Raw genomic sequence first — 16,536 nt, forward strand, 5'->3', positions numbered from 1 at the left:
GATGGAAAGTCTAAGAGTGCGGCATGATCTGCGTCACATATGAATGAAATCATTTGGTGGCACAAACAATCTCAGCCCTCAATCATACCCAGAAAACTATCCGTTAGTGATCCTCCACGTTAAAAAAGACAAGATGTACCATTATCACTGACCCTATAAATTATGTTTCACTTTATGGCTACAAGGTTCTATGTTAAGCATTCTTATTGAAACCCCCAACAGAAGGAAAGAAATTGAAAAATGAAAACGTAAGGAAGTTTCAACCTGATGATATTGTCATGATTCAAATCCTTCAAGAGGGAGACTTCTCGTATTAGTGAGCTTGGGACACCTTCTTTGTCATCTGTAATACAAATAATCTTAATAGCTACAAATTTATTTTCACCACGATCACGAGCCTTGTAAACCAAACCAAAGCTGCCACTTCCTATTACTTCAGTGAACTTGTACTGTCAACACATGAAGCATAACTAAATAAATCAATATATACTTCAAATAAATAAAAGTAGCGAATTACATTAATCTGATCAGATTCCCAACCTTTTTATTCATCTGGTTGAGCTGCTCCTGCCAGATTCCAATCCATAAATTGGAAGAAGAAAAATATGTCAAGAAAAAAGAAAAAGAAAAATAGAAAGACAAATTTAAGGCCAGCCCATGATAAATGAAATAATATATACTCGAATATACTCAAGATAAATAAGCCAATACCTCCAAGTTCTCTTGAGATTAGAGGCAGTTTAGGAACTTGCTAGTTAAATATGCATTTTTTATACCTTTTTTTTTAATCTAGCTGGAGGCAGGGAGTATGTGCTGTTCCTTGCCGTAACAATTTTGGCTGCTAAACATATTTCTCAGATAAATTATATTATAAGACAGCTTCTGCTGAAGAATAGTTTGGTTGGCACCAAAGAAATCACAATTTCATCAAAACCATTTCTAGAGAAGATGCTAGCATAAAATTTCATTTTCCATAAGTTGGTGATACAATCTATGTTCCATTTCTTTCCAACCTTCTCTACGCGTCAATTTCTGAAATCCCCCACAATCTCGTTTCAGTAAATAAACAAATTGTCATCTTTTCAGCTTGACCTTATTGTATGAGATGCAGTAGCTTTATTCTGAATCCTCACGGCACTTGTCGTTTGAATACACATAAAATTTTTGATCCATGGTTTCAATTATCAATTAATTTGTTACTGTTCATCCATCTCAACAATAACCTAAAGTTTTAAAAACCTAAATGAACCCAAGTCTGATACGAACTATCCAAGATTTTGGTAGTCTTATTACACTCAATACACCATAAATCTTAAGATTCTCAAGACAACGCAAGTTTATAGCTTCTTCTTCAATAGCAACAGTACAACTGAAAATGCAAGTCAGAGAAATAGAGGGAAAGTCTAAGAAATAAAAGATTTTGCAAGTCGTAATTCAATAAATCAAAAAATAAAGATTTATTTTGTTTATTAAAAATAAAGAGCTCAACCTAACATGAATCTGTGCAAGCCGAAACAACAGGTTCTTCAATAATTTATCATATCATCAACATTTAATTAGACAGATATAGGATTTCTCTGCAGGTACATATAACATTGTTTTCGACAATAATCAACAAAAAGCCAAATACAACTTAAATGATGAACTCAGAGTCATTGATTGTAAGGATTACAAGAAATGAGAGTGCAAAATCATCAAATACAACGCAAAATCGATCAAGAATTTCAACAAATAAGTTGCATAATTCAAATTCAACAATAATCAACAAAAAGCCAAATACAACTTAAATGATGAACTCAGAGTCATTGATTGTAAGGATTACAAGAAATGAGAGTGCAAAATCATCAAATACAACGCAAAATCGATCAAGAATTTCAACAAATAAGTTGCATAATTCAAATTCTAAATTAAATATAATGCTGCAGGTTACAGAGTTTTAGAGAGAGAATTAACTTTACCAAAGAAAGATTGGGATCTTGATCTTCCATTGTCTTTGAAGATAACAGTAGAGAGAGAGAGAGAGAGAGAATCTATTCTGTTATATTTGTATGAAGTTGTGTGTATCAGTATGTGTCATAATATTACTATATATATATATATATATATATATATATATATTTTGTAGAGAGAGATAGAGAGACAGAGACGGTAAAGGCCAAGTGGACGAAACGATTTTTCCCTCCAAGGGGCTCCTTCGCTAACAGACGGACCCGCCAACCCACCTAGCCTTCACGGGGATCCTTTTAAAGTTGGGGGGCCTTGGGCCTTTTGTGAATTTGAATGATTTTTGAATCTAATTAACCCAGTTAGGTTGAAACCAGCTTAGGTCAAATTTCAGAATTCATCTTAGACTAGTATTTGCATATTTTTTTTTTTTTTTTTTTTTTTTGGAATTGTAGTGTTCTCAACATTATAATTATTACATTTACCCAATATATATATATATATATATATATATATATTATTACAGTTTATTTTATTTTTTCAAGGCAATCTACTTGCTTATTGGAGTAATGATGTTGATAAAATATATTTTCAATCAAATTAAATTATATTATAATGTATTATTTTTATTTTAAAATGATGTGTTGAAACATGATTTACTTTTTTTCATTCTAAGAGTCAAAATTCTAAAGATTCATCTGGAGTTGAAATCTTTTACTGTTGGGAATCGTTGTTCTCTCCACATGATGTAAAGATTTTAATACAGTTAAATCTCTAGTAAGTAATAACCTACCATATCTTTGTTTTTTTTTTCGTAAGGTAAACCTACCATATCTTTGTTTTTTGAAAGGAAATATTGAGACTAGTGTAGGTTAAAATAAACTATATTATATATTAGTCATTCCGATCATATGTTAAGTCATATAAATCAAGAGCGACAGTCAATGGGAGAATGAGAGCGTGAAAACGATAAAATTAAATTTCAAATAATGAAAATGAGAGTTAGAACGTATGCAAAGCATAAAAATAAAAATATGTTGGAAGTGTAAAATTGACACTCATTTAAAAAGATTATGCAACTGTCTATGCCTAAGTTTTACCCGCGTCACTTTTGATAGTCGGTGGGGGGTTATTGCTAATCCCACCTTTTCTCTCTTGGGTGAGTTCAGATTTTTTGTCAATAATAATTAATTTAATAGGTGTATGGGGTTGTCCATATTCATCAATTGATAAATCTTTTTTTCTTGTACAGCTAGCCAGTCATGGATCAAAACCATATCCAAATAAAATAAAGCATCTCAAATTCAATTTAAAAACTTAGAAAACTATGCTAAAAAGTATACCATATTACCATATAATGATGTGTACTACCCTATCTTAATTGAACCAATTTCTGGCCATGAGCATTTAAAATTACCGTTCCTAAACTAGACAATGGTTATGCGAATAAATATGTTAGGTCATTTCCCGCACCTACGGGTTCTCTATCGCTCCAATGCACCAAGTGCATGAAACTTGGAAAAATGTGGAGTCTGTCTCATAAATAAGGTAAAGTACAATAAACTCTCCTTGATTATAAATTTTTTTCAATAAATCCTTTTTATCTAATTTTTTTATCAAAGAATTCTCCTCTAACTATCCGAGGGGGGTAAAAGAGTAGATATTTGGACCAAAATGGCCTTATTGTTATTTTATTTAAATCCTAATTTATCTGAACTTCAAAAATTCATATCTCACAAACCGTATTTCTAAAAATTACAAATAATATATGCATAGAAATCTTATGATTCAAGGATTCCATAAATATACGATTTGTGTAATAAGTCACCATAACCAGAAAGAAATAGGCAATCTAAAAATCTACTCCAGTAATTTATGTTATTTTTAATAAATATAACACTAGGGATATTTGCATATAAAGTAACCCCAATAGAGACCGATTTCATGAGATATCATATTGTGAGGTATTTTTATTTTCTTATAGACTCGCCATTTTAAATAATATATATCAAAATAAATAATCGGTCTCTATACGTTATATTCTATACGTAAATGAATAATTCTAAAAAAAATCTTGTAAATATCCAAAGTGTTTTATTTTCTAAAATAAAATAAGGAGGTGTTTAGATTGTCCATTTTTGCCCGGTTATAGTGGCATGTTGTACAAATATTATATTTATGGAAAATTTGTTTCATAAGCGTGTATATATTATTTGTAATTTTTGTATGTACGGTTTGTTAGATATGAATTTTTGAAGTTCAGATGAATTAAGATTAAAATAAAGCAGCAATAAGGGCATTTTGGTCCAAACATCCACTATTTTACACCCTTAGATGGTTGGAGGGGACTCTTTGGTAAAAAATTAGACAAGGAGAATTTACTAGAAAATGTTTATAGTCAAGGGGGGGTTTATTGTATTTTGCCCTAAATAAATAATCAATAAATTAAATTGTTTTTTTACCAATAATGATAAAAAATAATAATAATAATAAAACACACCAGCTATTAGAAAATTATTTGGATTCTGTAGTGATGTAAAATTAGAGGTGTGTGTGTGTGTGTGTGTATATATATATATAATACATTTTATTTTGCAACTTGAGTCTTTACTTGCATGAATTTCAAATCTCGTTACACCTAATTATTAGAAATACAAATACATAATTATTTCATATCCATTCATCTAGAATCATTTAAAATATATCAAGTTATGTCTCCTACGTAATTGAACTTAATTTAACTCATTTGAAAATCCTGTAATTTAAACAGAACCTAAATAAAATTTGTTCAAATTCATCTCACACATGATCATAAACATTGTGAAACTTAGAATGTGCTAAAACCTTCAAGGTTTCAACCACCAAGTTACCAACCCAACCCAACATATAACCTGAGCTCATGTACTTAAAATTTGGATTTATTTTAAAATTAAACAAAAAGGTAAAGTTAAAAAAAAAAAAAGGTCTGCTATATACAAAATTAGGCATATACGACTATGCCTAATTTTATATATAGCAGATTTTGGTAAAAAAATAATAATAATAAAAAAAATTACTATTTAATATGTGCCTGTTAACTTTTACTAATTTATTTATTTATTAAAACTCTAAAAAACCCTTAATAATCAATATTTTTAAATTTTATTTTGTCTTAAGGGCGTTTTAGATATTCCAATATTCATATTGGCAAAATATTATCATTTGCTCGAAAAATGTAAGGATTTTATTTTTATAATTTTTATCACCACTAGGGCTATTTGCACATCTCATATGACAGGTTGGTTTGTTCTTTTGTTTTTGTTTTCTTTTGTTTTTGCAGTTTACTTCAAACAAAATTGAGTTGAAAATCAAGTATTGAGTCTTTTTAGGATTGGATTATTTCTATGTATTAAAAATAAAATATTTCCTTGTTTTTGTAAGTATAGAAAAAGTCATAATTAAACTCGAAGAGATTAATAATTTAAGGGATCAATTCACAAGAAATCAAGATTTAAAAAAATAAATAAGAAACAGTTGGAGTACTAAGCTCTGTTTGTTTATGTGAGACTTGTGTCCTTTTGTTTGCAGGAGTTTTTGATTTTGGTTTTTGTTGTTGCTAGATTTTGGAAATAGGCCTTTTTAAGCCATTTGTTTTGTAAGGATGAGATTAACTTTTGTTTAGCTCTGGTTTGGTAATAAAATTTTACTTATTTACCAGTAATATTTACAGGGGGTAGAATCTAGGGTTAAAGATGAGATTAACTGTTCACATTCACTGTAACCCTAATCCATATCCATAAACATTTCTCGATCTGTACGCGTTTTTAACTTTTTACTCACCCCGCGAACAGTTTCGCGTGGTTTTCAATTTTACTGCGAAAAAACAAAAAAGCATATAAAAACGATAAAAAAATAAAAATAAAAAGCGGAAGTCGATTCAGAATAAACCGTACTCTTCTTGCTTCATTTCCAATCCACCGATATACAAATCTCTCTCAAATTTCCCAAATCTTATTATCAAACTCAATCGTCCCACTCTTCAAATCTTTCGATCTCTTAGTTTCTACCCAAATCTCTGGTTCTTGAGAAGACAGTTTTATTTTCTGATTCTCGCTCATGGCTGGCCGTTACGATTCTAATCCTTTCGATGAAGAAGAAGTGAACCCTTTCGCTGTAAGTTATTTATACATATATGAATATATTGTGTATGTATATGAATATATTGTGTATGTATATGAATATATTGCGTGTGTATAGTCAATTGTTCGAATCCACATAGTAGGATAATATACTTTTCGAATGTGTGTTTTGATGTATTGAGATGTATATTATTGTGGTTTTGGATTTCGATGTTTGGAGTATGGATTTATTGAGATTTTGCTGAATGCATTTAAATAAACGAATTTTATGGTGGATTGTAATGGTTTCTTACCTGAATTGCCAGATCTGTGTCTGGTACTTGTTTTTGGCTTTGAATTGGAGTGCCTATCAAGATTGATGCGAATAATTCTTTTGTTTCTCCACACTTTCTTTTTTTTATCAGAATTTTTAATCGTCTGTTAGATATAGTATCAGTTCGTTCGTGATGTGCTGTTTGGCTGCTGAGAAACTGTCTGAGAGAAAAAGTTGGACTATGATTCTAAGAAGTTATCATTACTCCTTAGGGACTGAGAAAACAAAAATTAGAAAATAGAGGAGAACAAAATTGTATCTAGTAGAACTAATTTGCGATTTTACCTGTGTATTTATTTATTTTTTGCTTAATTAATAGCAGTGAAAAGTAAGTTGGAAAAAAACTTTTGTTATAATGGTTTAAGTGTTGTATTTTTATTACGAGAATTATCTTTACAAGCAGCTTTGAAGGATGGATTGTTTGGTTTAAGTTGTTCTAGTTGTCAATACTTTTAGAGTCTCCGTAGAGGCATGCTATTTGTTCATTTAACCTTTATTAGAGTTCCAGAATTCTATTAAATAATAATTTGTATGCGATATTACAGATCACTATATTCTTCTTATGTATTTCATTATGTGTGCATGAGTGCACATTGCATCTTCTTCACTCATGTGTTAGGTATTTACTATAGTACTATATATTTATTGTGTAGTGTTTTTTCCTGGAAAAGGGGGGAACGATAGAAATGCATAGCTGCACAGGTTATAAAATTTGTGTTGTATATGTATTTGTGACATAATTGTGATAAATGTGTTTCACCATTTAATTCTGATGCCATCAACTATGAGTATGTCCACAGGATGTATGTGCCTTTAGAAACTATAAGAAGCTAAATATTCTGGTGGTTTAATCTTGGAAGTGGATGAAGTGGTTTTAGATATGTAACTAGATTACTCTATTTGTGCTTCACATTATTGACCTGAGAAAAATAATGGATGATTTTTTACATTATGTTCATTAATAAGTTACATTGTTTTTATTGATTTCAGGGCCAAGCAGGTCAAGGGAAAAAGGCAGGTCAATCAAACTATGGTGGAGGTGCATTTTATATGACAGTAAGCCTTTTATTTTTTGAATACTTTTATAGATATTTCTGTTCTCTTTAAAATGACATTCTTTTTATTGAGAAACACTGAGAATAAGTCACTTTGTCTTATTGGTTTACTTGGTTGGAAATTTAAAAGAATTTCCTACAATATGCATATAAATAAAATGTTGTCTAGTTAAGTGGTAATTTTATAACTAATTTACTTAGAAAAGTTGTATGTTGATTTTTTTTTCGAAGTTCAATATTGCAGCTAAGTTTACAGTTGTTGCTTCTAACTGTAACTCCCTCATTCTTAGGAGGGCAATATTAAGCTTATCATTTCTGTATGTCTCTGTGGCAAGAAGCATTTATTACGATGCCAGACGTATGGGTAGTTAGTGTGTAGATGTGGATCCTCATTTTCATTGCATTCTGCAACCATCTTTGTCATCATGTAACAACAATGCTTGTGAATAACTTTTCATTTTAGGAGATAAAGATATGATATAAAAGGAGATAATGATACAATAGCAAAAGAATAGTGATGATGCGATCAGTAGAGAAAAAAATATCTAATAAAGATTTTAGTAAAATAAATAAAGATTTGGGAAAAATTAGAAACACATTAAATAGGGAGGAAAGAACAGAACTTTAGAAAAGCAGAGAGAAATTTCTGGGGAGAGAGTGATGCAGGAAGGGGAAAAGAGAGAGAAAAGATATTGAAAAGAGGTAGGAAAAGGAAGAAAAAAGAAAGAGAGAAAAGAAGAGAAAGAAAGAAAAAAAAGTTTTTTTTTTATTTGATTCAAATATAATTTTACCCTTTGCTTATTCTTCCATTTTTATTATGTTATGAATGAGTTATTGCATGCAAGAGGTATGAGTTTTACAAAAATTTACATCATAATTTTAAGGTTAAAGCATGTTTGTATGTATTGCAAAATACTTGGCATTTTGTATATGTACTTTAGCTTCGGAGTACAATTAATGCTTGAATTTTTGTGATGTGCATATGGTGTACATTACCTCAGTTTGAAGCAATTATTATTGTTATTTTAAATAGGCTTCCTAATTTACAACTTTAATTTTTAAAGAAAAAATATATTTTGTTCTTTTTTTTAATATCCAGCATCATCTCAAAACCCATGTTTTGTCTTGAGCATGATCTGTTTCACAAACAAGTCTTCTTACAAAACAAAGTGGGAATGTAAGTTCTTTTACACCCAAAAGCCAATTGATTTCAACCATATTCATCAAAACTTCCAGATTTTGAAGCCATGTAATAATAATGTAATAGAAGCATATAATTTTAGGCAAAATATTAACCTTGGAGCGTAAAATATTTTTTTTATCCTCCTTGGATTGCACACATTTAAGATTTAATCATCAAAACCAAAACCTTAGAGCCTACCATGAATGTATTTTGGAAACTATAATGCATACATGGACATTTCATTTGTTTTGCTATATATAATTGCATATTTTAATTTGAAAAAAATGTTGTAACTTTTCATAAAGATCAATGTATTTTGCGTATAACAATTACTAACATGCTTAAAATACCTAATCTAACTAAAAATTTAAATATGCAAAAGAAAAAATATAAGCATGCAAGAATGGCAGTGGTACTAGCCAGATGTTTGATGGTGACAGATTGCCGGATGTGTTGATAGGTTGCCAAAAGTAGTTGCCAGATGATCAGGGTCAACGTGGTAATGGATCATTACTCATTAGAGGTGGTGATTGTGTCATGGAGCCCTTGTCTAATGGCTGGTTGGTGGTTTTGGTGATTTGGAGGCGGTGTTTATGGTGGTAGTATTACTAATGACTTGCTAACAGTTTTGATGCTGGTGAGATTGCAGCAGTGGCAGTGATGACAAATTAAAGGGGAGACTGGTTGCTCTAAAGTTTCCAGTTTCCTTGACACGAATGTTGGTAGAGGTAAAGAAGATGGTAGCGTTTGCAATGAATAATGGACATGGATAAGCACTGGTCACTACGATGATAATGATAGGTGATTGAGGTGGTGATAGTAACGTAATGTTCTAAGCTGAGGTGGTGGTTGTGGTGGCCTCGTGCTAGTTTAATGGCAGTAATGGTAGCTTGTTAGGAATAATAATGTACTGGAGGTGGATGGTGCTGTTTGTTGTGGATGCAGTTGTTATGGAGTTATTGGCTGCCACTCAAACATGAGATCGGAATTAGGGGTCCCAGATTCAAATCTCACCTCTAACTTAATCTTTATTCCTTGAATTAGATGCAGAGTTAATGTGCTTCTCATAAAATGTGCTTATCCATGGCTCTGCTAGCTTCCTTGCTTGATGAACACTTTCCTATCAGAATACTCTGTCTAGGTTATACACATGCTCGGTATGATGACATGACTTGCTGTTTAATGCTTAAACATCATGATGCACTTGAGTCACTTGTGTTTGCATAATGCATGTGCTCTTTCTATAGGATTTTCTTATTTCTTGTTTGTGCTATATTTTATTGCATTTGGGGTCCCAGAATCCTGCAAGTGTTCCCCCTGCAACCTCAAGGCTTTCACCCCTATCTCCTGAACCTGCTGACTATAATCGAGGTGCCACAGTTGATATTCCTCTTGATAATGCAAAGGTATGTGGAAGTTTCATAGATGTTGTATTACCTAGCACAATTATGCTATTTGTATTTTGCGACGCTCAAACTAAGATAATTATATTATCCTCTGTTTAAATTTAGGACGTGAGAACAAAGGAGAAGGAACTTCAAGCAAAAGAGGCTGAATTGAGAAAGAGGGAACAGGTACTTGCTTGTCCTGATTCACATGGTAGCTTCTTTGCATGGTTAATTAATTAATTTAGAAACTATAAATTATATGCACTAATTTATGATGCTAATCTTGAGTTTGCTTGTTAATTACAATTTTAAGTTGGGAGTTGAGACATCTCTGTAGTTGTAGTGGAAGTTGGTCAATTATAAATGTTTTTTCTTTTTTCTTTTTTTCCCCCAGTAAGTCAGTCAATATTAAATATTGGTTGGAAAGGAATAATATTTATCTGCTTGTGGGATGGTTCCTTGGGTGAAATTAGTATATTGTAAAAAAAAAAAATTGGTGGCTTTTATTTTCATCTAATATATCCTTGTGGATTGCCTGATGATCTATCTCAACCTGGTTCTGTATTGGATGACTAATTTGCATGCATGACAAAAACATCAAATTACAAATCTCTTGCGCTTTCAGGCATTATCTATTTATCTTGTAATCAGTTATGAGTTTTCTTGATGTTATGCAGGAAATAAAAAGGAGGGAGGATGCTGTAGCAAGAGGTAGTTCTATTTTCTATATATGTTTGTACATTAATATGGGTTGTTTTGCATTGGCCTGTAATCTTCAACATGAATTTTTTCGTCTTGTTTGGCAGCTGGAATTGTTATAGAAGAGAAAAATTGGCCACCATTCTTTCCAATTATTCATCATGACATTGCAAATGAAATCCCAATCCATCTACAGAAGATGCAGTATGTTGCATTTACAACTTTTTTGGGTATGTTAACTGCAAATCCTGTTTTATGGAACTAGGTTCATTATTTCTTTCAAATATTTAAATGGTATTTGTTTGTAGAGAATACATATCCATTTTATTTATCTTCAGATGTAGGTAATTGATGTTGGAATTAATTTTGAAGTGCCTGATGAATCCAGAGGCATTTTAGTCAAAGTAGGGGGCCCCTAATATCTATGAGATCATATATACAACTGGACACTTCCTTATATTATTTCACCCAATTGTCGAGGTTATATTATGTCTATGTGTATATGTGTGTATAAGTATATTGTTTGAATTTTTGTAGCTCTTCTTCTTCTCCTTGTTCTTCTTCTTATTGTTTATTGGGTTAAATTCACAAAACCCCCTTGTACTTTCATTTTTTGACACTTTATCCCCTGTACTACCAAAAAGTTTCATATAAGGACAAAATTGTCATAAAACCGTTAGTTGACAAATAAAATTACCAAAAAGGCATTCCTTTATTTAAACAAATTTAAGAGTTAAATTCACAGAAACCCCCTGTACTTATATTTTTTTGACACTTTACCTGCTGTACCAACAAACCACCCAACTATACACACACATAATTTTGCATTTACATTGTTTATTCATTATCGAAATATCAAAATATAATAATTTTGCATTTATAGGCCTTAGAAACCCTTATTGAAGTCCTAAAAAGATTAGAAATCAATTAGGCATGTAGTATTTGGGTTGAGTTCTCATCCCACTCAGATTTGAATCGGGTCCAAGTCATGTTAAAACTGAATCTGGGCAAGTTCTACCGGTACAAGACCATTTTGGACTATATTCAACCTGTAGAAGAAAATATTCTACAGATACAACTTCATTTTTGGAAAATTTTCGGAGACTGCACAGAAGACCTGACATTTTTTAGTTAGCAGAGTGAACTTGAAATTAAGAGTATAATATATCATTGGAAAGCTTGTTGACTCGGTTTTCTAACCATATAAAGATCATTGTGAAACTCCAACTATGGAATGCGATTTCAAGGTCCACTCGAATCATGTTGTCAAAATATATTTTTACTCAGGAAAACATTTCAAAACCTTTTTTAAAGTGCCCAAATCATCCTAGGTCAATATATGAATTTTATCAATGTTTGAAACCTAAGTCAAAGGTGGTCCAAAGTATCTAAGTCCATACCAACCTATTTCCCGAGTTCTCTAAGATTTAACCTACGTTTTCATAATGTGATTGAACTTCATGGAGCATTTTGTTGAGATATTTAGAAGTAACTTCCATCTATATACTTCAATCCTCATTTTGAGCTTTATTTTTATCAGCAAGGTGACCGGCAACTCATGACCATCAAGAATCACATTACAATTTTGTTCACACACCGTGGCATAAAACGTAACTTTGGAACGGAATTTGCCAACATTTTATTCTGTTGAACTACCAAAATGTTCCAATCATACATAACCAGGAACATTTTGGTATTCCAATCATTCACTACTAGAGGCTGAACCTTGTCAGTGTGAGTGAATGGAACAGACCCTTTACATGCAAGTTTGCACGTGCTTGGAGTTGGGATAGTGGTTGATTAGCTATTGGTTGCATTGCAGGAACAAAGATGTGCTCAATTCCACTTATAGAATATTCTATTGTTGTATTTATGTGTTATTATATATATATATATATAATTATTCATGAAATTAGCTCTCTCTCTCTCTCTCTCTCTCTTGTAGGGGTTCAAGGTGGTGTCAGGTAGGAGCAGAATAAAGTTGGCTACCTGAAGTGGTGTTCTAAATTCCAATTAAATATTTTAAAATTTTCTTGGGAATTTTTTGAAGTTATGACATTTGATGTTGCAGCAGAAAATTAAATTATTAGTGCATTGGAATTCAATATATTGAGGCCACACTTTTATAATCTTTCTGATACTTACTCACAAAGTAGGCAGTATTTGGTTCAGATATTGTTTTAGTAAGGCGAATCTTTTAGCTCAATGTAGGAATTTTTTGTTGAGTTGTCTTTAGGTGGATTTTGTATGGTTCATTTTTTATTTTTTATTTATTTGAAAAAATTTCTAATCTGAAACCAGTCAAGATGGTTTTTAGTGAGTTGATTTTTTTAACACTGTTGAACTTTTGTAGGTTTGGTATTGTGTCTTCTATGGAATGTTGTGGCAGTTACCACTGCTTGGATCAAAGGGGAAGGTTGGTTTGGCTATTTCGCATGGCCCCCTGGAATTTTCTGCTGATGTTTCTATTTGAGCACCAATCTCAACTTCTCTTTTTCTGTAGGTCCAACTATTTGGTTGCTTTCTGTTATCTACTTCATAGCAGGGGTTCCGGGAGGCTACGTGTTGTGGTATCGTCCTCTTTATCGTGCTATGAGGTATTGTTTTCTGTGCTTTCTGTTTTTAATATTCTTTCTTTTTCGTTTGACTTTGTGGCATTGCCCACCATTAGAGAAAGACTGATATGAGGGTTTGTCTACATTTTTAAGGCCTGTGAAACTACTGGTCTGTACACCAAGCATTCAGATTTTAGTGTTTTGTGGGGTCATTTGGATTGAAAATAAATTGGAAGGGCCATTGCTTAAAAGTGTTTGCTTTCATGCATATTATGTGAGAGCTAATATACATGTTCTGCTCAAGTTTTTGGGGTAGCAGGTTGACAAATGTAGTGACATGTTAATGAACATTTTGAACACTAGGATATTTTTGTTGCACTTATTAACTAACATTCGTTGTAGGTTATTGTAGCCTCTTGTTTTGTGCTTCTCCTCCAGTATATATCAAAATTATTAGAATGGGACGAGTGGTAATTCCATAGACGATTGTTTCAATCCATAGATGTGATGTTTGGTCCACATTTTATTTAGTATATTTACCTTTTAGTAGTAATAATATATTCCTTTTGACATCGGATTCTTCCTGTGCTCTGGTGTGTAATTGTACTCTAATTTACAGGACTGATAGTGCTCTGAGGTTTGGGTTGTTTTTCTTGTGTTACCTGGTAAGTTCTTTTTTGTTAATGTAGATTTTCTTCTCTTTGGAGGGGTTATAGACGCCTCACTTTTGTTCCTTTGTTTTCTCCATGCAGCTTCACATTGGCTTCTGCATCTTTGCTTCAGTTGCTCCTCCTATTATTTTTAAGGGGAAATCTCTCACGTGAGTTTTCTTTTTCATATATGATTTTCAGAGGATTTGGCAAGCAGCATGGTGTCTTTTAGCTTTTAAGTTTAGTTAATCTGTTGAGAAAAGAAAGCAATATTCTTGACAAAGAAGTAATTTCTTTTCCAGCAAAAACATTTGATATTGTTGATAACTATATGCAAAAATATGATTGGGAAAGAGTGGGAGCTCATAAGACCTTGTGTGCAGATTTACAAGATTTGTACATAGAATTTGATTCCATGTCAATTTCTATTGAAACTGGTTGCATTAGAAGATGCGGCAAAAAGTCTATTTTTACTACGTATTATGGAAGCTCTCATGTTTGGAGATTTATCTGTTGCATACAATTGCACATTATGGGGACTTATCACGGCTTGATTATGGCTTTGTATTTGTCAGGATATGGTAGGACTACTGGATTGTCATTGAATGACATATTCCAATAGCCTTTTATCCTCAGTAGGCCTGACTTGCCATTGCTCGGTGGAACTAAATTTCTTGCTAACTAGTCTTTTTCCCAGTTGAGCTAGCTGAGGCTATTAACACTTATTTCCCATCATTAAGTGAAGCATGTCAACCACACTTGGTCATTCCAATTTCTAACTACTCTTATTGATAAGAACTAATAATTATTGTGGAAATTTTATCCATTGCATTTTCGTGCAAAACAAATTGACTGATATATGTTGTATTCTGTATCTGACGCTTTTATCTTGTGTTTTTGTTACAGAGGAATCTTGCCTGCAATAGATGTTTTAGGTGATCATGCTCTGGTTGGGGTAAGTATCAGTATTTTGTGACACATCAATCATTTCACTAGATACTATATTTGCAGAAACTTCTTGTTATTACTTTTAGCTAAGAATGAATTAAGTTGATTTTTAAATTGAACCAAGTGTAGCTATTAGTGAATTTTGATTCCTTATAATTTGTAAGATTTAGGGTGAAGAAATGGATATCCATTATACTAGTGTAGATCATTTCACTTCTGAGAGAACGTGGCACTATTAACATTTCCTTCTTACTTGCAGATCTTCTACTTTATTGGATTTGGATTATTCTGCGTCGAGTCACTCCTCAGCATATGGGTTCTCCAGGTTCGATAATCTCGCTCTAATTTCTGCTTCTCTCCGGTACACTATTACTCTATATTCTTTCTTCTGAGCCTCTCTATTCTTTGCCTGAATGTGCAGCAAGTTTACATGTACTTCCGAGGTAGTGGCAAAGCTGCACAGATTAAGAGTGAGGCCAGAAGACAGACTATGATGGCAGCACTATGACATGGCACCACAAATTCTTTGGTTGGAAAATGCTAAGAAACTGAGTTTTGTTTTTAATTTCTCTCACATCTCACACTGCTTGGTCTGATTTTAAGATTTCTGGTGTAATTTCTTAAATAGTACATGTATATTAAACACGTTGGTTTTGCAGTGATAGGGGCTTTTGGTTCTTTTGACGCCAATCTTTATAATTGTTTTTCCAGATTCTTATTGAAAGTGGTGTTTTATTTTCATTCCTCTTGATTGTTCGTTCGAACCAGAGACGTAGCTTTCAGGCTTAGAAACCCCAATTTTTGTGACTGACCTTTTAGGTGGGTGAAGCTTTTTCAGTATTAAGTGCAAATTTACATTAGTTGTTGATCCTTTTTTATTAAAGCCTTGTTAGCCTAGTTACATACCATGAGGAAAAAACCAAGAAAGTGTCCCTTCTGTTTATAGTTTTTCTTCATAGGTAAGAAAATGTCTATATTTTTATTTTGTTTCATGGCAAGAATGTTAGGGATTAGTGGTTAGAGGAGAGGGGTGGGTGTAATGCTTGAAGACGGGCTCTTAGACTCGGAGAGCAATCCTACCACCCAACCACTCGGACAACACTACATTAGCTTTCTAAAGTTTGGGTTAATGATTCCGTATATATATATATTTTTTTATACTACCCTCTCAAATATTATGTGGTATATATATTGTAGGTAAATTGCCTCAACTCGCTTGATGCTTGAAAATATTGGATGTAACCTTGGCTTTGCCAAATTACAACGATGAATTGTGCTTTTCTATAGTCGTGGGATCAAAGTCTTCTTCGTGTGATGGTATAGTTTTACTATATTTACTTTGAATTTTCACCAATTACTCTGAACTTTACTACCCATTCAAAATATCGAATACATTCATAAATTTTTCCTACAATTTAGTGGGAAGCACACTGGAGGCGGTCTAGACTCTAGGGTTCTACGATTACGTTAGCTTGGCGCTTGGAAATGTGATTGCAACAATTGGAGATAAAAAAGGGGTAAAATTCATCTAGACCCTTCAGGTTTGTGTATACTTCAATTAGACCCCTTCACGATGTCAAAGAAAAGAATGAAATGTCTAATCTACCTTATTGGAGGGAATGAGAAAGGCAATTTGGGCATTATAATTTATTTTGCCGAAAAAGTAAAGAATTTGACTGAAAA

General features: G+C 32.3%; 2 protein-coding genes across 2 annotated transcripts; one reads left to right on the forward strand and one right to left on the reverse strand.

Annotated features, from left to right (window-relative positions):
* Positions 1–203: 203 nt before the first annotated feature.
* LOC132309600 (cell division control protein 2 homolog 2-like) lies at positions 204–2,053 on the reverse strand. The gene is made up of 3 exons (XM_059807892.1): positions 1,959–2,053; positions 541–567; positions 204–449 (listed from the first exon to the last, which is right to left on the reverse strand). The coding sequence occupies exons 1-3, from the start codon at positions 1,986–1,988 to the stop codon at positions 204–206; spliced, it is 303 nt and encodes a 100-aa protein (XP_059663875.1). The 5' UTR covers positions 1,989–2,053.
* Positions 2,054–5,842: 3,789 nt separating this feature from the next.
* On the forward strand, positions 5,843–15,594 carry LOC132307279 (secretory carrier-associated membrane protein 1-like). The gene is made up of 13 exons (XM_059804996.1): positions 5,843–6,096; positions 7,366–7,431; positions 9,912–10,019; positions 10,125–10,187; positions 10,679–10,712; positions 10,808–10,930; positions 13,054–13,116; positions 13,204–13,297; positions 13,875–13,920; positions 14,008–14,075; positions 14,812–14,860; positions 15,113–15,178; positions 15,275–15,594. The coding sequence occupies exons 1-13, from the start codon at positions 6,040–6,042 to the stop codon at positions 15,359–15,361; spliced, it is 924 nt and encodes a 307-aa protein (XP_059660979.1). The 5' UTR covers positions 5,843–6,039; the 3' UTR covers positions 15,362–15,594.
* The last annotated feature ends 942 nt before the right edge of the window (positions 15,595–16,536 follow it).

This window comes from Cornus florida, unplaced genomic scaffold (genome assembly GCF_030987335.1).
Source record: "Cornus florida cultivar Cherokee Brave unplaced genomic scaffold, ASM3098733v1 CherokeeBrave_3.0.0_Hap2_Chr05, whole genome shotgun sequence".
Taxonomy (NCBI): domain Eukaryota; kingdom Viridiplantae; phylum Streptophyta; class Magnoliopsida; order Cornales; family Cornaceae; genus Cornus; species Cornus florida.

Excerpts from the sequence above, each read along its gene's own strand:
- LOC132309600 (XM_059807892.1), bottom strand. The coding sequence starts at position 1,988 with ATGGAAGATCAAGATCCCAATCTTTCTTTG. Across the intron at positions 568-1,958 it reads AAGATCCCAATCTTTCTTTG|GAGCAGCTCAACCAGATGAA; the intron begins GTAAAGTTAATT and ends GGAATCTGGCAG. Across the intron at positions 450-540 it reads TCAACCAGATGAATAAAAAG|TACAAGTTCACTGAAGTAAT; the intron begins GTTGGGAATCTG and ends ATGTGTTGACAG.
- LOC132307279 (XM_059804996.1), top strand. The coding sequence starts at position 6,040 with ATGGCTGGCCGTTACGATTCTAATCCTTTCGATGAAGAAGAAGTGAAC. Across the intron at positions 6,097-7,365 it reads AAGAAGTGAACCCTTTCGCT|GGCCAAGCAGGTCAAGGGAA; the intron begins GTAAGTTATTTA and ends TATTGATTTCAG. Across the intron at positions 13,298-13,874 it reads CCTCTTTATCGTGCTATGAG|GACTGATAGTGCTCTGAGGT; the intron begins GTATTGTTTTCT and ends TCTAATTTACAG.